Raw genomic sequence first — 24,362 nt, 5'->3', positions numbered from 1 at the left:
GAGCTCGTTCTAGGCTACAGATACAAGCAAGCTCGAACGACCTAACAACACATCTTCCATGGCGAGATTGAACCACGAATGGAGGGTAGCAATTTTCCTTCTTTTTGCCATCGGCATCTCCTTACGCTGAAAACAGCTTGTAAGCTTTTTTTTTTGGTGGGGGACCTGGAGAGTGAGTGGGGTGTTCATTACATTTGCACAGTGTAATACTCAAAATTTCGCCGACCCAATCTGTAAGACAACCCATTGGTGAAGTACTTATTTCTTATTTTTATTCTATTTTGGGGGGTGGTCTGTAGAGGAGATCCTTAGGGGTAGTCCGCGGACCGGTCCATAGGTAGTCCGCGGACCCAGCCCGTAGTGGGGATCCGCGGACCGGGGGTCAGTGTTTTCGGGTTGCCCCATTGGGAGCCTGTTCGCAGGCTATTTTTGTTGACGTATTTTGAATCCATATGCATTGTCTGTATTTTACATCTGGTTTTTCGTGGGGAATGAAGTATTCAAATTTTGCTTAATATTTCAAAATGCTACTGTTGTATGTCTTTTTTCTCAACGTTACTCAGTAACATGTATAAAATATCAGAATTGAGACACTGATTACTTGATATCACTGAAGTTTATTGAAGGTCATTCAACTTCCCGTATCAAACGTGCTTTCCGGCCTCGACTTTATACCCGAGTATTCAATTGTTTCGTAATCATTTTTAAAAGGGCGACTGTGTGTTTTTCAAAGGGGAAGGAGGCAAGTTGAGTGATTTTAGTGGAGCTATGTCGCATCCGACTTTTAGCGGTGTTAATGTGTATTTTGTAGATGACGTTACTCGCTGGTGACTGAGAATTGCTCATTGTCACGATATTAATCCTTAAAAGTAATCAAGAGTGAAACAGAAAAGGTCTGAACGAGAACAGTAAACTGTGATAGACATCTGCTGTTGTGGGTTTTTTTGTAATATTCGCGAAGCAGCCTGCGAGGAAGCTGTCTTTACAGCTCTTCTGAGCAGGGTGAGGAAAGCAGAACAAGGAGAACTAGACAGGATGTGTCACAAATTAACATGGCTGACAGTCATATGGTGTTTATTTAGTTACCGTGTTTAATTAATTATTTTAGTTAAATACCGTATTTATTCGATTAAATGCCGCACTCGAATAAAGGCCGCATTTTAGAGCAGAAATATTAATAAACGCCAGTCTCGACTAAACGCATCATGATGCGGCGTGTATTCGAATTAAAGACTCAAAAAGCAAATGCGGTAATATTCCAGTTTGACTCACTGAGAAAGCCAAAAAAATTTATTTTCCTTGATTGTTGTTTTAAGATCGATGCATTTGAAGCTCAAAGGAATATCATCAAAACACGAGAATAATCAACGATAGTTGACAGAAGAGCTTAATTAACAACGGTTTGAAGATAACAATGTTTTTCGGTTCGAAGACAGGGGCACCCAACGACCGTTTTCTCTCAAATGCTTTTAAACGCTGCTTTAGGCTATCTGGGGTACTTTTAAAGCTCTGTGTGTTAATTTTAGGTTGCGCTAAAAAAATTTTATTTTTTCGGTTATTCTAGGGGAACTTGAGTATTCTGGAATTTATTAGGGTTTTTTTGTCCATTCCCCGAAAACAACAGACATTAAATTTCTCATATCACGAAAGTTGGAGGTGACAATTCTCTTCAGAAAATCAGAGGAGATTAAAGGCCTTCCGAACAGATAATTTACCGAAACGATCCGTTGGGTGCCCCTGCGAAGAGAGTATACCTCAGTGCTCTTTCACTAAGCCAAAACCAGATGTGCTGATGTGTCATGGAATGAGGGGAAAACCTCTATTTGATTATTTGTACTTCAACTTTTGGTTGCACATTCAGTCGTTTTACAATGCATGGTAACCTAAGTTTCGAAGTAGTTTCGAAGATTCAGAAACTCAGACAAGCTTTCCCAATGTTTTTAAACGACCCGTGCAGTAATTGCTGCAAACTTTTCTCCACAGGTTACCGAGTCATCTGAATGATAGTTTTCTGTCTGATCAGCTGAGGTGAAGGTCTGAGCTGAGGTACGTATTCGATACATTACAGATGCATAATCTTTGTTGACGCATTTTGAATCCACATGCATTGTCTATATTTTAGATCTGGTTTCTCGTGAGGAATGAGGTATTCAAGTTTTGCTTAATATTTCAAAATGCTGCTGTCGTATGTGTTTTCTCTCAACGTAACTCAGTCATCTGTATAAAATATCCAGAAATTTCGACACTAATCACTTGATATCACTGAAGTTTATTGAAGGTCATTCAACTTCCCGTATCAAACGTGTTTTCCGGCCTCGACTTTACACCCGAGTATTCAGTTGTTTCGTATTCATTTTTCAAAGGGTGACTGTGTGTTTTTCAAAGGGGAAGTAGGCAAGTTAAGTTATTTTAGTGGAGCTATGTTGTATCCGACTTAAAGCGGTGTTAATGTGTATTTTGTAGATGACGTCACTCGCTGGTGACTGAGAACTGAGAGAGAGAGTATAGTTCAATGCTCTTTCACTAAGCCAGAGCCAGATGTGCTGATCTTTCATGGAATGAGAGAAAAACGTCTTTTTGATTGTTTGTCCTTCAACTTTTGGTTTCACATTCATTCGTTTTACAATGCATGGTAACGTAAGTTTTCCGTAAGTTTCGAAGATGCAGAAACTCAAGCTTTTTCAATGTTTCTCAACGATTGTGCAGTAATTGCTGTAAACTTTTCTCCATAGACTACCCAGTCATCTGAATTATAGTTTTCTGTTTAGCCCAGGTGAAGGCCTGAGGTAGGTATTCTATATGATTATTCATAATCTTCGTTGACTCTTTTGTACTCATCATCTGTATTTTAAATTCGGTCGCACTCTTGAAATGTTAATTAGTTAATGCAAAGTAATTGCTCAGCTCTCTGATTTGAACCCTCTGTCGAGATAAAAAATGTAAACAACGGACGACAGCGAAAGTGCAGAATTGCAGTCTCCTTTGCCGACATTAAGAACGCATATGCAAAACGTTTAGTCAACCATGTTTACTGAATTTTTTTTTTTGGGGGGGGGGGGGCAAACTTTCTGCGTGTTCGAAGAAATAAGTTTTGACTTCTTTCTTTAATCTCACCTCTTTTACGCCTTATTGTCCGTGCCGATGTAAATGTTATGAATCAAGGTAAAAGTATCTTCTATTTCGGTTTTGTGTTTGAAAACGACCGGCTTAGTTAAGTAACTCTTACTTGTGACTTCTATGCAAGTCAGGCAGCCGTTACATTCAAAACTTGGCCTTTCTGCCAAAGGCTAAATACAATTTTTTGACGGCTCTGTTGGAAACTTTCATCGTTCTCTTATAGAACGTTCTGTCACGTGTACTACGGTCGTACTTTCGTATGGTCACGAGGCACATCATTGTTTTAAATACTAGGTGCACCCCTATCGCCTGACCTATTTTTACTATTGTAGAAATCAGCGCTCTAGAATTGTTTCCTTTGTACACGCTCTTAAGAAGCAAATTAACATCTTTGTAATTGACCGAGTCTGGCGGGCTGCTGTCATGAAAGATTATTGAAACGGGATTGTTTGACTTTAAGCAAGTTCAAGACAGTCATGTTCGTAAATGGTGTTTGGTAGTGAGGTTTAGAAAAAGACTGATATGGCTAGATTGGATAATGTGAACAAAAAGAATACGAATATTTGTTTTCCTTTGTATTTTAGTCATGGCGGAAAGTGAAATCAAGTCACGTGAAGCAAAGGTGAATTTTGATGAAGATGTTTTAGCAGGTAAGAAGGCAAAACCTGGATATACATTTGACAAGAAATGGAGTATTTATCATCAGTTTCAGTGTGCGGCTGGTGTAAACGTATGAAATATTTCAAAGCAAACTAACTGGTTTTAAAATAGTCGTGGAACTTGAAGCGCAATGTTATCTTGTAGTGAACAAGGTCTACAATGCAGACTGTGGAAATCTAATATCATCCACTGTAATTTATGAGGCTTGGATGCCCTTAATACCTGGAAACGGTAAAAGAGAAAAACTGCTTAAGATGTAATAAGGCGAAACAAGACAAAAGACAGACCCCAGACCTTTTTTTACAGAACTATTTTGCTGCTTTGCAACGTTATTTGTTAGTAATTGTCATTAATGTTAATTGCGTTTTAAGTTATTGCTGGTAGTTATGAAATAGAGCAGCTTTCAATTGAGTATCGTTACTAAACCTAAACCAAAGTAATCACTCTAGCCAATTACAAAGGTCACAGACAATCCAGTGAACCAATCAAAACTAAGTAAAAACATGTAACTGAAGCAAAGCGCGGGAAAACGTGTGCGAACGAATAAGGATTGGTTTTGGTTTCTCTTCTGATTGGCTGTAAAAGTGGCACAAGTTTCTTCAGCCAATCGTGTAGGGTATAGTTATACAAAACCAATTACTTTTCAACACTCAAATGAAAACCGCTCTATAAAAGAGTTTTTCAATAAAAAAGTGAAGTTTCTTTTCCCGACGTATTATCAGTCATAGCCCAAGGCCCAGCTCCAGGCCCAGGCCCTTCTGATGAAAAACTTGATTTTGATGATGATACTCTAAGAGGTAAGAAAATAAATGCCGATTAGTTTATTATATAATACATTAGTAGTTTTACACCAAATCGAACCTGTTGGGTAAGTTTTGGTGGGATTTTGAGCCATTCGCCATTTCCACATCCCCCTTAATACACCTTGTTTGCCCCCCAAAATTTTGCATAAGTATTGTCTTCACTTTCTCTTGGGACGACTGTAATACCCAGGAGAAATGGGAAGCAAAGGTTACGGAGAAATTTGGGGGGCAAATAAGGTGTATTATGGGAGATGCGGAAATGGCCAATGGCCAACGAACCAAGCCCCGCGGTCAGCGGTTGGATCGCCGGGGGAACCCTTGGATAACAAAAAATAATAATATTTTTTTGATTAGTTATTGACGAGATCAAACGGGCTGCCATATCGCCGAAGCTGAAGCGTACCAAAAAGGTACAATTAAGCATTTAAGTCGTACTATGAAGAAAATCGCATCCTTCCTATTTAAGCTATTTTTAAAACTTAGACAAGTAGTCTTTGCGAGAAGAAAAACGCTGTTTACTATTTTCAAATATCTCTTTTCGTTCCAGAGACATTCAAGTTTTTAAGATATCAAATTGGCTAAGTGATGACGTCATAAACTCAACCATATTTTGATCAAATGCGATGAACAAAGATATCTCAGCTAGGTTTAATCAGTAATGTTTGATTCTTGGCAGTATGATTCTAATACAGGTGCTCCACAATATGAACCTAACATATTTGTTACCATGGCAACATACTGGTTCCAGGTCTCCCTGATATTGAAGGCTTTTCTGGCCATCTGTAGCGTTCTGTATTGATATTTGCCAATTGTACCTGATCAATATGATCTAGCAGGCATATGAATATCTTAGGTGGAGTTCATGGCCTCATTTAACGTTTTTCGAGCTAAAAATGACTAAAATATTGAAATTAGGCTGGAGGGGACTGGAAAAGAGTGGGTTTCAGTGGGAACTGAAATTATTATAGTCATAGGTGTGTTGCATGTAGAACTAATAGCTTACCAAGTTTCAATGGTTTTTGCTGCAATTGGACCGAGATAGCTCTATTTATATACTTGATGTAATATTTGGTTGAGTGTATGACGTCATCAGTCCTCTCATTTGCGTAGTTAACACATTTTCAAACTTAAATATCACCAGAACCAATGCAGATATCTGCATACGGTAAACGGTATTTTTAATCTTTCGTAGAATTCTATGATTAACCTAAAAATTCAAGGGGCAAAAATTTGATCATAGTACCACTTAAACTGTATTTTAATTCGACCCAAAAGCTGACCACATCAGATCGTTAATCAGCGATTTCATATCTTGTTTTTCCTTTTAACAAAAGAGTAAATCATTAACCGTTTGGTTTACATGTAAAGCTTCACCGAGATGAAAACAACTGTTCACGTTGACCGCTTTTATCTTCCACTACGTAGTAGTGTAACAAGACTGGGGTGGACTTAAGGTTGGTTTACACTAGCGCATTCCCACAAGCATAAGCCGACATACGCAGATGCATCAAGATGATGATTATTAGCGTCTTTTCCCAAACAAAAGTCGCTAATTATCAACATGTTACTGCGTCTGCGCATGTCGGCTTATGCTTTTGCGCTAGTGTAAACCAGCCTTTTTTGATAAAACACTTACAGATTTGATATTTAGTTTAAAATGTTTACTACTGCAACAAAGTGACAACTCCCAGACCGTTTCACAGAAAAGAACTTAAAAGATTTAAAAGTTATTTTATTCAGACGTGTTTTTCAGGGTTAAGTCAGGGTCGGATATAAAATCTAGTAATATATAATGTTAGCTGTGCATAGCTGTGTTCTCCTCACGTTCACCTAACCCCTTGCGCCAAAGTGGCGCATAAGGCCTGTCTCACTCTGCAAGAAAATGGACGATGTAATGGAAACAAATTAAACAATGCTTAGCCGAACAAAATAAGTTGCTAATCAAATCTGTTTTGCTTTTTCAGCGATTGCAGAAGTCTATCAGGAGGAAGGTGACAAAGAATTCGCAAGAAAAGAAGTTTGTAACGCGATATACTTCTACACAGAAGGAATTCATGTGAACTGTAAGGATTTCCCGCTGAGTGCCAAGCTGTACAGCAACAGGGCAACAGCGTATTACCATTTCGGTAAGATTTTGATCTTGTCAGTTTCAAATTTATCCAACAATCAAAAGAAGTTGTTGCTTTCTTTGCGTTCAGCCTTTCAATGATTATAACAGAAACTATCATTTGAACAGATTATATTGGGAAACTAACTTTCCGGAGAAAACTATTAGTCCTTAGAAATAAATACTTAATTGTCAAGTCAAGAGAGATGCTGAGTGATGTTGCTGCATAAAAAATATGTTAATTGTATTTGGAATGTCCCTACTATCAATCTAAGACGACCTTTGACAAAGGTTGCAATTCAGCTCGCTTCACGCCATGGTAATCCAAAACCTTCTTGGTCTGCGGTTTAGCTTGTCATGTTTTATTACTCTCAGATCTAATTTACTCTGCTGTGTTGGCGAAGAATCGTTCAAGTTTTACTCTTTCTCAGTATCAAACCTGATTAAAACGCAACAGTTTTATTCCCTACTACCCGGTCGTTTGTTCCCATCCCCCAATGACTCCCCATAACGTGCCCCCAAGGAGGTTTGAGTTATCGGGAGTCATCCGTATTTCAAGGATCGGAACAGATCCGTTGCGTGCCACTAAGTTGAGAGGGGTCTGAGCATTGAAAGAAGACACGCACATTGCATATCTCTACAATCTCGTGACCTCTTATCGCTTTTACTTTTTCGCTACTTCTTCGTCTTCTGTGCATGAAATGTTTTTTTCAATTCTATTACTCAGGGAATTTCCACGAGGCCCTGAATGATGTAACGGCTGCCGTCAATTTGGAACCAACTTTGATTAAGGCCATAGAAACAGGTAAAATCCTTGACTCAACTGATTTATAACATGAATTTTACAATAACTGCAGAACTTATCGCGCGCTCGTTGGCTAATTTTCTTTGTCAAGATGCAAAGAGACGCCTGAATTTATAACTTATGCGATGTTGACGCGAGGAGCAAGAGCGGCTGAGCGGAATTTGACAATTTATTATTGTAAAAGAACAAATTGACGCCAGTTTTTCATGTGTCTGTCTTGTCATTGACAATAAATTTCGTCATAACATTGTCAAAGTAGCCAGTCTGCGGATCCACTCGGCTATCACCTCGTGGATCCACAGGTATTTTGACAATGTTATGACGAAATTCATGATCAATAGCAGGACAGACGCATGAAAAACGTGCTTCAATTTGCTAAGTCGACAGCTATCGTATCGAACTCTTCAAATGCAAATGACATTAATATCTTTTCAACGATATTCCCTCGCATGAGCCTTCATTTGAAGCTATTTCGACTCCAATACCAAATGACGAATATGGCTTTTAACAGGAATAAATCAGGTCTTGGATGTTTCCACCTGCGCATTGTAGATAGTATTTTTGACCTGATATTAAATTATTTATCGTAGGTGCAAGTGCTTGTGAGCACCTAGAGTGTTATGGAGACGCCATATCGTGGTGTGAGAAGGGATTGGTAGTATCCTTTATAACATCAATTATTCGTGTTCTTTGCCAGCTGTAAAAGGAACTATTATGTTACCCGCCTACAGCGATTTTAGCGAATGTTGTTAAGGGGTACATTAGAAAAAGTTGTGTTCTGTCTGCCTTATATGTAAATGCCGCTAAAATCCCGCCAAGCATAATAGGCCGTCAAGAAGCCCTCTAGCTGTGGTTATGGTAGCTTCAGGCTATTTACAAAAGTCACAATGATTTCAAAGTAAATTGTAATTGCAAAAATCTAAGGAGGCTTCTATCAAACCCCTTCTCCATTGTACAATCTTGGGAGTTTGAGTTGTTACTTCAAGGGGCTACTTGATTGAAATTCTCATCAGGAGAAACGAGTAGCCATCTCCGACTTAAAGGAAGAATAGTTTTAGGAAATAATATACAGTTTGAAAGCCAATTTTTATACGCTCAGTTGCTTGGCAACTCATTGAACAACTTAAAGATTAAAGCGTGTAATTGTAACAAAAGTACTAGACTAGATCCGGGGACTAGATCCGCCACTGCCTTGTGTTGATAAATCGTCGATCGAAGTGTACAAAAGGGCAAAGATACACGATTACAGTTAGTTCACTCACGAAAATTGATCAACACGACGATAACACCCGATATGAGAACGTTACCGAGACCAAAGTTAGAGATAGGAAAATCCGGACCACGCTAAAAAATCACTCAGATTGTAGGATTCGTTACCGTGCCCTCTTGATATAAATAATACTAGTAATAATCATGGATTAGCTGAGTGCGTTCGAGTCAATACAGTTAAAACCTTTGGATACTGTCTTCAGAATAAATATTACTCTTGAAACCCGATTTATTTTTGTTGATTTTCATGACGAACACATATTTTGAATAATAGTGTTCACTTCTACACCAAAAGAACACTTAATTGTAATACTTACACAAATTCATGATAAATGAGGTGTTTGGCACACTGTTCATAAACTGGTATGTAAAACTACCACACACACACAAGATCAGGTTTCAAGTCGACGTCGCTTATTTAAAGTTGAATAAATAAAGAGCTAAAATATTAAAAAAAATATCAACAAAAAGAACTCGACCTGATGTGTAAAACTGATAAGAAAACAAGAAATTATATTACTTCATTGCCGTGCGACAAAATGCCCAACAGAAGCCGAGAAAACTGAATAGGGGAAATAAGTTTTAACTCATTGACTTCAGAGGACAAAACGAAAAGTTTCCATTATTGCATTATATATAACGGCCAACATTTGAGAAAACAAAGGAAAATAAAAGCGAAAGACACGAGTAAAAACCAATTTGAAACCAAGAAATGAAATAATTTCTTCGCCGCATGACGAAACATTACAGCGCTGCGAATGAAAGATGAAAGTTGTAAATCAAAAACGCGACAAAAACAAGCCAATTTTTCAGATCAATCGTATTTCAACCGTATTAAATTAGTGGCCACTTAGTTCTTTTCTCAGCAGTTCTGTGATAGCTGTATAAGACTCCAAAAAATATATTTGAATGAAACCGAATAAACTAAACAAACCGCGTGGAGGTCGCCGTAAATTAAATATGCAGCAATCCAGCGTGCAACAAGTTTCTGTTCACTTTTAAATCCTAAATTCATAAATTCATAAATACACGGAACCAATTGAAAAGAAATGCAAAAGCAAGCTCAATAACAATGAATTTTTATTCACCCGAGGTGAAGAAACCTATGTAAAAGCAAAAAATGTTCAAAATTTTCGCTAACGCGCGTCACTGCACAGCAGCATGTTCAAATTAATTCTTCACACTAAAGCGAAAGCTTGAGCTTTTGCCGACGACGTCTCCGACTGTTGCATTCATTTTATCGGCCGTGGCGTTAGCAATTGTTCCAAAAGGTAAATTCGACTTCGAAGTAATACATATGGGTTATTGACCAAGTGTGAGGTCAAGATAGCTGGATATTGGCCAAGTTCTTTTTTGCGTCTTTATGGACTGAGACAGAGTCGAGGTCCATAACCTCGCAAAAAAAAGAACGAGGTCAATATCCAGTTATCTTGACCGAACAAGCTTGGTCAATAAAGGATTTACTATGTGGCTTTCGGGGAAATTTTTCTTGCGGGACACGGCGGGTAGTCCCGAGCGGGCAAGATAGCTCCATCTTGCCCACTCGGGTAGCCAATCACAGCGCAGGATTTGATTCATCTTGCCCGCTCACAGAGCTGGCCATACAATAATGTATATTACTATTTTTGTTTTCTAAAGTCCGGGAAACTGCTTTAACTCCGCGATCGATATTCAGAACTTAACTTACTTGAAAACGTACAACCGATCGTTATGGTTTGAGGACTCTGTACTCGTTGATCTTCCATTCTGAAGCCACGTGAACATTGATTTGTATTTTTCCTTTCTATTTTAAATCTCAAAGCAATAATTTGTCCATGTTTAATATGAATGAGAACAAGACCTTTGATTTGTAGATTTGACACGCAACGCGCCATTACCAGTTCCCGGCGGCCGAAAAAGTCTCACATGAGATCGAGGCCATTTTTGCCACGCAGCCAGCCAGCCAGCCAGCCAGCCACTCCAAGATGACGTCCAAACCCTGAAATCATATGGCATCGACCGCGATCGATAACCGCGGGACATTTTAAATCCCCTGGGAATACTATGCGTTCTCCTTCGTCGAACGCAATAAATAATATGAACATAAATAGAAGTTATTAAACGAATTTCTTAGTATATCTAACAACTGTCTCCATTGGACGCGAAAGTATGCTCGAATATTTTTCCACGGACATTATCTGCTCCGAGAAGCTATTATATAATGTCCTTTGACAAATATCCGAGCATATTGTCGCGCCAAATGTAGGCTATTGTGTTTATTATCCTTCAAATATTTTTCGTAATACGCGCAGTCTTGAAAATTGGGGAACATCACTCGGATATTCCCCAAGCTGGCGGAATATTCAGTCACTTGACCCGTTATATTTTAATTATGTCATGTGCCTTAACCCTAAGCAGATTGACAAGACTAACAAGACATTACTAGATTTACGAGCCAGGTGTGTTGGAGATCGAGTTAAATTACAAGAAGCAAAGAGCAATCCCGAAACTCTCTCCGTGAAGCGCCTGGTAAGTAATGCTAGAGGGAGCTATATTCTCGGCTTTAAAGGGGAGATTAAATAATGCCGTAATAATAAGTAATAATGTTGTACAAGAAACCCCTTGTACGGAAACGTGCAATGAGATATACTTCTATTACTCATTATAAAATAACTGAGATACTAAGCACGCTCTGATTAGTCAATAGAGTTGCTAAACCTATATTCTATTGTACCGGTAAACAACGGTTTTCGATCTATGGCAGCTCTACGCGGGAACTAGACAACTCGGAACTCTAGCGATAACAAATGTAATAAACAGTTTTGCCTTTCGCTGGCTGAGATATCAACAACACGAATATCTTTTCATTCAACATATACACGGAAATTTGCAGGGAAAAACAGGACCAGAAGTTGGTCATATAAAGCTTTATCTTTTTTTCCACGGCAAAACTTTTACGCCGACTTCGGTTACGCTTGAGATTAAGATTACGGACGTTTTAAACCCCTATTTCGGCGCTTTCCACGGTCTGTGGAGGACATCTGGGCTTGACTGATCAATTTGGGTTGTCAAAAAAGCAGGGAAAAGATTTCTTTCTATCAGAAATTTTGAGTTTAAACTCAATGGATGCATCCATAACACGATAAATGAATTTGACTTCCACAAGCTTAGCTTTCAAGCAATAGTTTTCATTTAGCAAAATACAGAGAGAAACACGGACTTCATAGCCTCCAGCATAAGTAAATATATTCTGAATAAATTTCGGAGACAGCGTTTCTGTTACTAACCTTTATTCCATTCGCAAAACTTTGGAAAGTTATCGTTTAAAATTGCGTTGAATCAGTTCGCAGCACATGAAGTTTGGACTATTTGCACACTTTTCGTACAGCCTTTCACTTTCGTGATGACCGAGTCCACCGGTTCCTTTGAGTTAATTAATATGCTTTTTGCCTTTCACCGATAACCTTTTCCTTTCCTTTCTTAAAACTTTCTTAGCGTGAATTGTTTTCGTCGCTTTCCTCTGCGGATTTCGTATCCGGGGCGGAGTCTGTGCTTTCATTCTTTCAGTCGCTGTGATTGGTTTGTCGCGTCATGTCACGAATTTGATGACAATAAGCAACTTGATTGCGAAAGTACAATAAATTTTCTCCTCATTGACAGACTTTTTCCATAGTTATTTCATAAAAGCAATAGACCACTTTCTTTGGGTTCACCGGCGCAATAAACCACTTGGGACGTTGGGGGAACACTCGAAAAGTATGTAAATCACGAGCGGTTAAGCGAGTGATTTACAAACTTTTCTCGTGTTCTCCCAACATCCCGCGTAGTTTATTGCGCCAGTAAACCAATAGAAAGAGTGGTCGATTGCTTAATTAGAAGCAAAGAGCTAGCACGAGCTGTTAACGTAACAATGACTTGAGCAAAGATAATTTACGGTTCGAGAATTAAAATAAGACGAAATAGAAAACTTCTTTTCTTCTCTTCTTTTTGTTTGTATTCGTTTCCTCTATATATACAAGCATTCTGTCACTAATGCTGTTCTCTTTATTGACTACGCTACTTAATATCTATTTTATTTTAGTAGAATTCTACTATTATACTAATGCAGATGCTGCAATCTGATTGGCTGAGCTACTCATATACTATTGTGGACGTTTTTCCGAAGTTTTTGAACTTTTGATTTCGTTGAAACGTAAAGTTCAATAATACGTAGAAAAATAATTAGAACCGTTATTTGCGTTTCTTTCAGTCGGAATTCTACTAAAAAAATTAGATTATTCGCTCTCGATTTCTATGAGGTGATATTTGACGAGGCCGAAGGCCTCATCAACTATTACCTCATAAAAAATCTCGAGCTCATAATCTAATTGTAGAGTGCGAGTACCCTTGTAGCCTGCGGTTGTTAACAAAATGGCGGCCGCTTCTTTATCTTTTCGAAGTGTCCGTGAAAAGAACTTAGATAAAATTTTTAACAACTTGTAGATTTATACTCAAACAATTAGATTATTCGCTCTCGATTTGTAGGCGTGATAGCTGAGTGGAGCTGAGCCCTCGTCATCTAGCAAGTCATAGAAATCTCGAGCTCATGATGTGATTGTCAAATGGAAACGCAAAAAGGAAAACTTATGCTTGTGCTTACGTCAAATGAAAACGCGCTGCTGAAAGCATAAGCATATGAATAAACATCGTCCGTAATCTTTTTTTACTGTATCGAGGAGATAGAGAATGGAAACTACGGCAGTTATCAATTCCGCGATACGTGCGTGCTCATCTTTACGTCAATTTGCCAGCGAGAACGTGTATGAAGATGTATGAATATCTTCGGCAACACTCCGCTCCGCATCACATTTTCACCTCTCTTCTCGCTGTTTGGAAATGCGACAAGGCATGGTTTCTACTGGGAGCGACCATTGCTAATCAAACTACTTCAACACTTACAATGTTGGACAATTTAAATTAAAAATTGAGACCACCTCTGGCCCCCATTTTATTGATAGAAAAAATGGTGCGCTTCGGGTTAAGGGCCAGTTCATCAGTGATTAGGGGAGAGGGGTGGTTTTATCTTTTGATTTTATCTTCTAACGAGTACATGTATATATTATCTTACCTTGTGTTTACTATTTACAATTTTTTCTTTCTTTATGTAACTATATTGTTAACTATACAAAGGCCGCATTCAGCAAAACGAAGGCATTTTGACGTCTCTCCTCTATGCTAAGGAAGTAAAACATTAAGATTATTAATATTATAACCAGCCACTCTTATACAGAAGAAGGGTATATTGATTGGCAGCGCCCTGGAATAATTGTCAGCATAATTACATTTTTGTAATTCTAACATTAGACTTCAAACAAAGTCATCGCAATCCAAGGGCAAAATTAATATACTTTGGTTTTTTTATGGGTTTATTTTATTATGTTTGCTTACACGTTAAGATACTTTTGCTACTACTTTACACTAAAACAATAACAAAAGCTACGTACACTACTTACAATACAACAGAGCTATAAACACGACTTGCAGTACAAGACAACTTCTTCACCCTATTTAGTTTTAACAATTATTTTAAGGAGCTTTACATTCGTAACGGCAATACATGTATTTTTCAAATTGCAAATTACCCTTATCTTTAAAATGGCATGTCCTTTTATCAATCTAATGCCTTTTAAAAGCATTAACAGGACAAAATGCGAAGAAGCATCATAAAAGAATACCAGAAACTTGATTCTCTATTCTTAACTTGTAATTTACTTTTGTAGTAAATTCAATCCAGTCAAGATTCCTCTCATTTACCTTGTGATAATGTAGATAATATTTAGCATATAATAAACATAGATTAAATTTTGTAACATTGTTATTACCCTTCCCACACGCCATACCAAGCAGTGATACGTAGTTTGCCGGGAATATTGAGTTGTTATGCATCTCATTGAACTAGTTCAACAGCCGATTGTGAAAAGAAGTTGTTGTACTACAGTTTTGAAATGTTTCAAGAACTGAGTCAGGCTCACCACAGTAGAAACATCTATTATTGTCTGCAATTCCATAGAGACTAAGCTCTTTCTTCGTAACGACAATGCGATCAATTAGTTTAAAGTAAAATTCTCTCAGTTGATTCTCTCTACAAATAACCTTCACTCTATTAAAGATTTGGTTCCATGGCAAAGCCGTCGGACCAAAGTTGCGGTCCCATTTTATTGGACCAGTGGCCTGAGGCTTCCGTTCATTGAGAAAAAGCCAATAATAGTCTTTACAACTAAGTTTCAAGAAGTTGATGGTTAAGACCGAGGATAATTGAAATAACGTGCTGCCGAATAAAAAGTTGACATTAGGCTCAGCACGTTCCTTGGCGTTTTGCCGTAAGGCGCTCGGGAACGCAGAGATTACTTGCAAATATTTGAAAAAATTACAATTAATTCCATAACGCTGTTGGAACGGTTCAATTGGTAAAAAACTACCGTGGGCGTCAATTACATCATGCAGCGTAAAGACACCCATTTCAACGCAATTGTGGTAAAAAACGTGTTAAAAAAACCCCATATTTTATAAAATAAAATTTTGGAATTGCTGACCAAGTATCATCTTCGTCATCAGTTAAGCGGCCACTTTAAGTGCTGGGACTTAATTTCAACCGCAAACCACCATCGCCATAATCCTGATATAAAACTTCTCTGTTGTTTTTATCTGCTTTGTTTTTCCATGAGAATGGGAAAGGTAGCGATTGGGTTAGAGATGCATTTTTGTTTGGAGTGTCATCCATGGAAGCTGAGTAAACAATTTGAGACACTCCCAAACAGAGAACGTTTTCGCAAACGCCAAGCTGCAAGTTTTGTCTTAAGATTATCCACTTTCTTAGTAAAGTTCTTCCGTTCATTGCCCATACTATCACACGAAATAAAGATTCCGAAGACTATCACCGGTTCATTGGTTCAGGCTAGACCTGTTTAACCACCAAAGCGTTGTTTTGGAACGGTATGGATAGTTTCAGCTATATAAATCCCGAATTTAGCACTTTGTACACTTTTTGGGTAAATACTCATGCTTTCGTCATTAACTGACACAAGTTTTTGTCTCATAGAAAAATACCACCACTTCACCGAATACTACCAAAGATATGAAAACTAACACAGAAGAAGGAACCTGTTACATCAACGTTGCCAAAGAAGTGGGAGACAGGCCTGGCGAACGAAGCTCCTATGGTAATCTTGCCAACGCCTATTACCATCTGGGAGATTTCAACAAAGCCATCGAGTACCATGAACTAGGTCTAAAAATTGCCAAAAAACTGGGACACAGGGCTGGACAAGGAAGCTCCTATGGTAATCTTGGCAATGCTTATCACAGTCTGGGAGATTTCAAAAAAGCCATCGAGTACCATGAACTTGATCTAAAAATTGCCAAAGAAGTGGGAGACAGGGCTGGAGAAGGAAGCTCCTATGCTAATCTTGGTAATGCTTATGATAGTCTGGGAGATTTCAAAAAAGCCATCGAGTACCATGAACGTCATCTAAAAATTGCCAAAGAAGTGGGAGACAGGGCTGGAGGAGGAAGGTCGTATGGTAATCTTGGCAATGCTTATGACAGTCTGGGAGATTTCAAAAAAGCCATCGAGTACCATGAACGTCATCTAAAAATTGCCCAAGACGTGGGAGACAGGGCTGGAGAAGGAAGCTCCTATGCTAATCTTGGCAATGCTTATCACAGTCTGGGAGATTTCAAAAAAGCCATCGAGTACCATGAACTAGATCTAAAAATTGCCAAAGAAGTGGGAGACTGGGCTGGGGAAGGAAGCTCCTATGGTAATCTTGGCAATGCTTATGACAGTCTGGGAGATTTCAAAAAAGCCATCGAGTACCATGAACTAGATCTAAAAATTGCCAAAGAAGTGGGAGACAGGGCTGGAGAAGGAAGCTCCTATGGTAATCTTGGCAATGCTTATCACAGTCTGGGAGATTTCAAAAAAGCCATCGAGTACCATGAACGTCATCTAAAAATTGCCCAAGACGTGGGAGACAGGGCTGGAGAAGGAAGCTCCTATGCTAATCTTGGCAATGCTTATGACAGTCTGGGAGATTTCAAAAAAGCCATCGAGTACCATGAACGTCATCTAAAAATTGCCAAAGAAGTGGGAGACTGGGCTGGGGAAGGAAGCTCCTATGGTAATCTTGGCAATGCTTATGACAGTCTGGGAGATTTCAAAAAAGCCATCGAGTACCATGAACGTCGTCTAAAAATTGCCAAAGAAGTGGGAGACAGGGCTGGAGAAGGAAGCTCCTATGGTAATCTTGGCAATGCTTATCACAGTCTGGGAGATTTCAAAAAAGCCATCGAGTACCATGAACGTCACCTAAAAATTGCCAAAGAAGTGGGAGACAGGGCTGGAGAAGGAAGCTCGTATAGTAATCTTGGCAATGCTTATCACAGTCTGGGAGATTTCAAAAAAGCCATCGAGTACCATGAACGTCATCTAAAAATTGCCAAAGAAGTGGGAGACAGGGCTGGAGAAGGAAGCTCCTATGGTAATCTTGGCAATGCTTATGACAGTCTGGGAGATTTCAAAAAAGCCATCGAGTACCATGAACGTCATCTAAAAATTGCCGAAGAAGTGGGAGACAGGGCTGGAGAAGGAAGGTCGTATGCTAATCTTGGCAATGCTTATCGCCGTCTGGGAGATTTCAAAAAAGCCATCGAGTACCATGAACTAGATCTAAAAATTGCCAAAGAAGTGGGAGACAGGGCTGGAGAAGGAAGCTCCTATGGTAATCTTGGCAATGCTTATCACAGTCTGGGAGATTTCAAAAAAGCCATCGAGTACCATGAACGTCATCTAAAAATTGCCCAAGACGTGGGAGACAGGGCTGGAGAAGGAAGCTCCTATGCTAATCTTGGCAATGCTTATCACAGTCTGGGAGATTTCAAAAAAGCCATCGAGTACCATGAACGTCATCTAAAAATTGCCAAAGAAGTGGGAGAGAGAGCTGGAGAAGTACGTTCCTATGGTAATCTTGGTATTTGCTTTGAATATCAATGTTCTCTGAAGAAAGCCCTTGATTGTTATCATTCTAGCGTGCGATTGTTCAATGATCTTAGGCAGAATCTGCAAGGTAAAGATGAGTGGACAATTAGCTACCGCGATGTTAATAATGTGGTTTATACCAGATTATGGCGCCTGATTTTAAAACAAGGTGACGTAGTTGAGGCTTTGTTTGCTGCTGAGCAAGGACGTGCACAAGCTCTAAGAGATCTTATGAATTCAAAGTACGAAACTAAAACACCACATACTGGGGAAAAAATGACTTGCGACACATTAAATTGCCTTCCTTCAGATACAGTCTTTATGGCAGTTCACGAAAGAGAAATAATTTTCTGGATTATTCAAAATGGAAAGGATGTTCAATTAAGAAGAAAACAAATCAGTGATAATAATTCGAAGGAAAATGCGAGCAGAGTGTTGGAGTCTTTAATTCACAATGCTCGTGAGAAAATTGGTGTCAGTAGTGGTGTGAAATGCGAAGATCGTTCATTGGATAGGAAAAGCGGGGGACACCTGTTAAAGAAGAGGGATCAACACACTCAAACACACTCAGATACCAATCCTTTAAGAACACTGTATGACGTTATCATTAGCCCCATCAAAGACTTGATTAATGGCAATGAACTGATATTTGTTCCCGAAGGTCCATTATGCTTGGCTCCTTATGCTGCATTCATGGATTCTAATTCAAAGTACTTAAGCGAGTCTTTCAGAATCCGGGTCATTCCGTCATTGAATAGTTTGAAACTGATCAGAGATTGTTTACCAGATTACCACAAGAAGTCTGGGGCGCTGCTTGTGGGTGATCCATGCTTAGAGCAAGTTCGTTATTATGGGTTAAAGCTAGAAGAGCTGCCATTTGCAAAGATGGAAGTACAGATGATTGGGAAAATACTCAACACTATTCCCCTCACTGGAAAAGAGGCAACAAAAGCCCAAGTGTTGAGAAAACTCCCCTCAGTTGCTTTGGTGCACATTGCAGCACATGGTAGAATGGAAACAGGAGAAATTGCTCTGGCACCAAGCCCTATGCGAGCATCCCACATCCTTGTTGAAGAAGACTTCTTGCTAAGAATGAGTGATGTGATGAGAGTTCAAATGCGAGCAGGGCTGGTTGTGCTTAGTTGTTGCCATAGTGGCCATGGTGAGATTAAGGCTGAGGGTGTGGTTGGAATTGCACGAGCTTTCTTGGGTGCCGGTGCTCGTTCTGTTCTTGTGTCCCTGTGGGCAATTGACGACGAAGCCACTCTGGAGTTCATGAAGAGTTTCTACCTTCACCTAGCAGAAGGAAGAAGCGCCGGTGAATCTCTGAACCGCGCCATGGCGTGTCTGAGAGAGTCTGAGAAATTTAGCGAAGTGAAGCACTGGGCTCCATTTGTACTCATCGGTGATGATGTTACCTTGGACTTTGCTAAAGGCGATTAGATGAACTTCAATATATGTAAAGGTATTTAAGCGTTTGTTAAATGTCGAGATGATACAATCGGAAATTAAGTAATATTATTGAAGTTTCGACTTGGTGCAGTTTCCTTTGTCACGCACCAATCACAATACTTTGGCACTTCTTGAAAATCTGAGATGACCGAATTAATTTACACGATACATAAAACGTGTTTCAAAAGTGCAAACCTATCATGTAAAATACTACAATACTTGCGTTGTGCGTTTGTGGTCGCCTTGACGCTTTTCTTTGTTTTGTGCAAGGAAATCAAATTATCAAAAGCTTGAGAGAAAGTTAATAAAGTGATTAAACGTTGCACTAAATAGGAGCTAACAGTGTTGCTTTGTTTTACCTTTTAGATTGTTCAGTGCATCTATCAATACTGATGGGAAGACTCTTTTGATTTGTTATTACGTGACTGCTAAATACTATTAGCTTTTTTAGTGTACAAAGCTAACTGGCCAACATTGAGTTTGTAGGAAAATGCTTTTCGTCTGATTATATAGCATCAGAGTCGTATCATTGTGTATCCGTAAAGGCTTTTGCAAACATAATTTTAAAAATGAATCCGCAATATTCGAAACTACTATTTTATCTTATAGACTTGAACATATTAATTTATAGGGCGGTTTTGAGAATCTTAGAAGTTATCACAAATTAATAATAAATTCAGGAAATAACAACAGTTAAGTCATTTCAGAAAATAAGAATATTCAAATTAAACATTCAAAAGTGAAAAGAATAAGTATTTCTTAGAGAACACCTAGAAGCGAATGTTTTCCGAATTTAGTGGTTGTAATATGCTTACATTGTCATGTGTCGTGTAACGTATTTTGTGTACATTGTTTGAATTTCTAGTGATATCATTTTGTGTTTTACTCTCATGCAATGATTGTTGAACAACTGAAGATTAGTAACAGTTCTAAAAGGGCCTCGCGTTTTCGTACCTTATAATAAAGTTAGAAGATTCAAGCTAAATAAACGGAAAAAAATGTTTAACGTTCAGCAATTTTACTTCCTCTGTTATAACAGGCACTTACCAAACAAATTCTTGCCCTTAATTGCCACCAGTTACAGACAGTTCATCAGGACTACAATTGGTGGTATCACACATTGCTACAACAGAAGTTCTTTTAGTGCTGGCTGCACTTTCAGCTGCGAATTCTTTATATTCCTCTTTGGTCTAACATCCACAATTAAATTCAAAACCGTCTTCTGTCTGGAAACCTTCCACCCCACACACCCAGTTTTCTTCCTCGCAATCCTCGGAAACGATGTTTTTGTCACAACTTTCTTGAGTATTCAGTGCACTCTCCCATTCTCCAAAGCAATCTAGGCAGTAAAGGTGGGCTTCGCGTCGACCTGCCAATGGAAATAGTAAAGAGATGCGCGCTCGTTGCAATGATGCATTGATATGTATCAGTCATATGTAATAGGAATACATGCCGCCCACGCCTATGAGAAGGTTGAAAGAGAAAAGATATTCTTTGCAAATCTTATATGACTGACTTTTAATGCGGTCTACACACAGAAAGCCAAAAAATAAATAAATGAACAAATAAATTTGTTCTACCTCCAAACTCAAATACGTTTTCTGATTTGAGGTGAACGAATCACGTGTCATGGGTCAAAACTCACTAACTCCCTAGGGAAACAACAACTTGAATTTTCGACTTGCGCGTGATCAGGGCGCACGCCTTGAAACCACGGTAAATTTGTGTGCCACGCGGCGTCAAGCATATATTTTTTTTGCATTCTGTTTTTATCTTGAATTGGAGAGTTTAACAGAACACTTAATGACTGGCCCCAACGGAAACAGAGAGTTTAATTGAGGGTCCAGGGATAACAAAGCTGTTTCCCTTAGGGTCAGTCATTGAATGCTTAAAATAAATAGACAAATGTTGGCTCTAAACCTACTTTACCACTATCCAGACACCAAATACACTCGAACACAGAAATGTCCTACGCTATAATGGCTTATAATCTAAGAATATTCACAAGAATATTTTTAGCCTAAAATCGGCAGAAAAATAAGAATATTCAGCCTCGGTCGGAAAAACAATATTGCTATAACAAAAAAAAAGAGTGTAAATAAGCAACTATACTAACCTTTCATAGCCGGGGCAAGTCCAAATTTATGGCTGACCAACCCAAAAACCATCAAATGCGGAATTTTTATCGTGTTGCTGCCTGGCAACCGAAAGGACACAGAAACTATTCGACGATTTATGACTCAAGAACGTGGACAATTATAAGATTATATCGACTAGATAGACGATGATACGTCTCCGAGGCGTTAGCGAGTCCAATAATGGTCCCATGTCTATAAAAAAGGTTGATCGAATCAATTTGCCATTCACTTAAGGAAACAATATGGCAGACGATGCTCCTCCAACGATATTCTCTTCTAAATTATTTCTTATTCTGTCCGCCAAGCCCGTGTTAATAAAATATTGAAAGAATAAACTAAGCGTTATCTTCAGTATTAGACAAAGCAGTCAGGAGGACCATTTAGGAGGTGGAAATTGAAGAGAACTAGTATTTTCGAGCCGGCCTTGAACGAAGATTTAGAACACGGACATAAGTCAAATGAGATAGAAAACCAAAGCAACTTGTAAAAGTAATTACGCTTGGGTGGACCTCAATGTGAAAGGACCAGGAGGCAGCTCTCGTAAGTTTTGACATAAATGGCTTGATAGCCTTTGAGAGAACAATAAAACAAACAACAGAAACAATGTCCCTGGCCTTAAACAATAACAGCTGCTGCAATAGTAAAAGAATGGCAGCTTACGAGAGCTGCTACGTACACTTCTGATGCGAAAAGGACGGCTTGAGATACGTCTCTTAAATGATGCAAGTTTGTTTTCGTTCTTTGACTGTTCGTAAGGAACAGTTCAGATGTATATCTGTTTTGGCTGATTTTTGTTGCCCTTCAACAAGCTTATGGGTGGATGGGTCAGGCCGAAATATCTTCTGGACAAGAGCGCTACAGCCGAGCCAAGAGAAAACATTGCTGGAAATGATCTCGTTGTGGTAACAAATGAATGCTTCCGTCATTTTTTGCCGTTACTTCGCACGGCCATGCAACTTTAGGCATTGCGCTTTAATTTTGTTTTTCACCGCATGAGTAAAGTGAGTTCCCGTCATTATAGCTCAACTGAAAAGGAAATTTTGATCAAAATTCACTCTTTGATAGAAAGAGTAAGTTAAATGGAACAAAGCTAAACCTAAATGAACTGGATAAACATGTCATGGGAAGATTCCTAATTTAATTAAGAAACCTGAATTACCTTTAGTATTGCGTTTCTTCAGCTCTTTTGATGGCTGGCCTCTGCGATAAGCTAAATTGTCGTTGCACCCTGCCTGACTATGGCTTATGTATCGGTACATTGCCTTGCTGACGAGGAATATTTTCCACAGAAAGAGCAACTACCAATAACAAAAGGATGTTAAAGAACCAGTTCCAGGCAATAAACAACACAGGACGATATAAGAGTATTCTGTCTAATTTTTTAGTCTTTTTTGTCCCGCAATTCCCAAAACCGTAGAATATCAATATCAAGCCTCCAGCCGTAACTATATTTTATACCATGCCATAGAAAATACAGTGGCCAGCACAATCAATACGAGCTACGCGCTGCGGACGATACGAAGGTTGAGTGTAATACCGTCGAGTATTTTCTATGGCATGGTATAACGGTTAACATATGCGTGGAGAGATACTTGTCAAGTAAGGTTTTGAAAAATCTAGTTAACAAATAGATTGCATGTTGCCGTGCGTCTGTTCAGTAATAGATCACAGATGACGTCTTCTGTGATCTATTACTGAACAGACGCACGGCAACATGCAATCTATTTGTTTTATTTAATAACGAAACAAACTACTACCGATAAAGCTTTTTTTATTTCAAAATCTTTCAACATAACTCGAAAGCCGGCCTTTGCCCACTTTGGCGAACACGAAAAAAGCCATTTGACGTAATCTATTGTCTGTACAAATTGAAGCAATCTCGTTGGTTGCTATGCGTAGCAAAGAATTGTGATTGGTCCGGGAAAATCACGCCACTGTCAAACTTGACTCACGCGTCGCTTCTCGTGGAATGAAAACTTACAGCGAAAGCAGAATTGAACTGCGAAATCTACAAATCTCAAAGAAAACGCTGAATAAGTCAAGTCAGTTTTTGTCACCAGAGCAGCCCTGTGAGCCGAAAAGCTTGGATGTTGCCTCGAATATTGCAGGAGTTGAAAAACTGCGCTCGGAAAACTTGCGGCTGCGGTTAACCTGGAGGTCATTCGATTCGAGTTTTGAATGAAAGGAGCGTTAGTGATGGTGGAAATTTGTGTCCTCTGTGGTTGGTGATTCTCAAATCAGTTTGAAATAGTGTCGGAGACAGCTTTTAGCTGCGATACAGTTGGCCGTGAGCTGTAGTGAGCTATACTTTGCTCGCTGCTGTGCCCTGAAACGGACTGGAACATTCGCATCGGAAAGCAAGGTTATGTGTTTATTTTAACTGATTTTAAGAAGTGGTTTTGATGTTCCATTCCAGACAATCACTGTGTCAACAATTATTTTTAGACTGGGAAAAGTTCAATGTTTTAAATAAATTAATCTCATCAACATTTTGTTTATTGGGTTTGTTAAATTCGAGACAAAGCAATGGTTCTCGGCTTACCAAGACTAATTTTGTGTTTAGTTTAGTCTCGCTCGACTGCCGACTGAGACTGCTCGAGTATTTTTTCTGAGTCATTGTCTGAAACAGAAACGGCTTTATCTTTCTTCTTCCTGCTAGACTATGCTTCTGGTACCTGTTCAATGCCTGGACAAGACTTTCTTGTACCTTATCTTTTGCCCAGTCATGTAAAATATTATCTAAATTCTCAAAACTTTCCGCCATTTTAAAACACAGAGGGAAAAAACTTTGAATTGATGACGTCAATCGTGCGTCTGTCCTCTAATAGATCATAGGTGAGAACCAATCAAAATCCGAGAATAACTTGGGTTATTATATAAAATACGTTTGATGTACAGCTATTTCAATTAACGTTGTCAGATAAAAGCGTCAAGCCTAAACAACAAGACCGAATGGTGGTCTGGATATCCACTTGAATTTTGCAGATCAGTGTGGAGGAAATCTTCAAATTTGCAC

The 24,362-nt window shown here is 38.9% G+C and overlaps 1 protein-coding gene across 1 annotated transcript; it reads left to right on the top strand.

The window, feature by feature from the left end:
- Positions 1 to 117: 117 nt before the first annotated feature.
- On the top strand, positions 118 to 19,883 carry LOC145481221 (uncharacterized). Its single transcript, XM_081459661.1, has 11 exons — positions 118 to 1,878; positions 1,984 to 2,046; positions 2,733 to 2,786; positions 3,702 to 3,767; positions 4,500 to 4,574; positions 6,545 to 6,706; positions 7,415 to 7,492; positions 8,083 to 8,150; positions 11,159 to 11,269; positions 15,819 to 19,221; positions 19,575 to 19,883. The coding sequence occupies exons 4-10, from the start codon at positions 3,704 to 3,706 to the stop codon at positions 19,197 to 19,199; spliced, it is 3,939 nt and encodes a 1,312-aa protein (XP_081315787.1). The 5' UTR covers positions 118 to 1,878; positions 1,984 to 2,046; positions 2,733 to 2,786; positions 3,702 to 3,703; the 3' UTR covers positions 19,200 to 19,221; positions 19,575 to 19,883.
- The last annotated feature ends 4,479 nt before the right edge of the window (positions 19,884 to 24,362 follow it).

Source organism: Orbicella franksi, chromosome 3 (genome assembly GCF_964199315.1).
Source record: "Orbicella franksi chromosome 3, jaOrbFran1.1, whole genome shotgun sequence".
Lineage (NCBI taxonomy): Eukaryota > Metazoa > Cnidaria > Anthozoa > Scleractinia > Merulinidae > Orbicella > Orbicella franksi.
The sequence above is the reverse complement of the archived record's forward strand: the minus strand, read 5'-3'. Positions and strand labels throughout refer to the sequence as shown.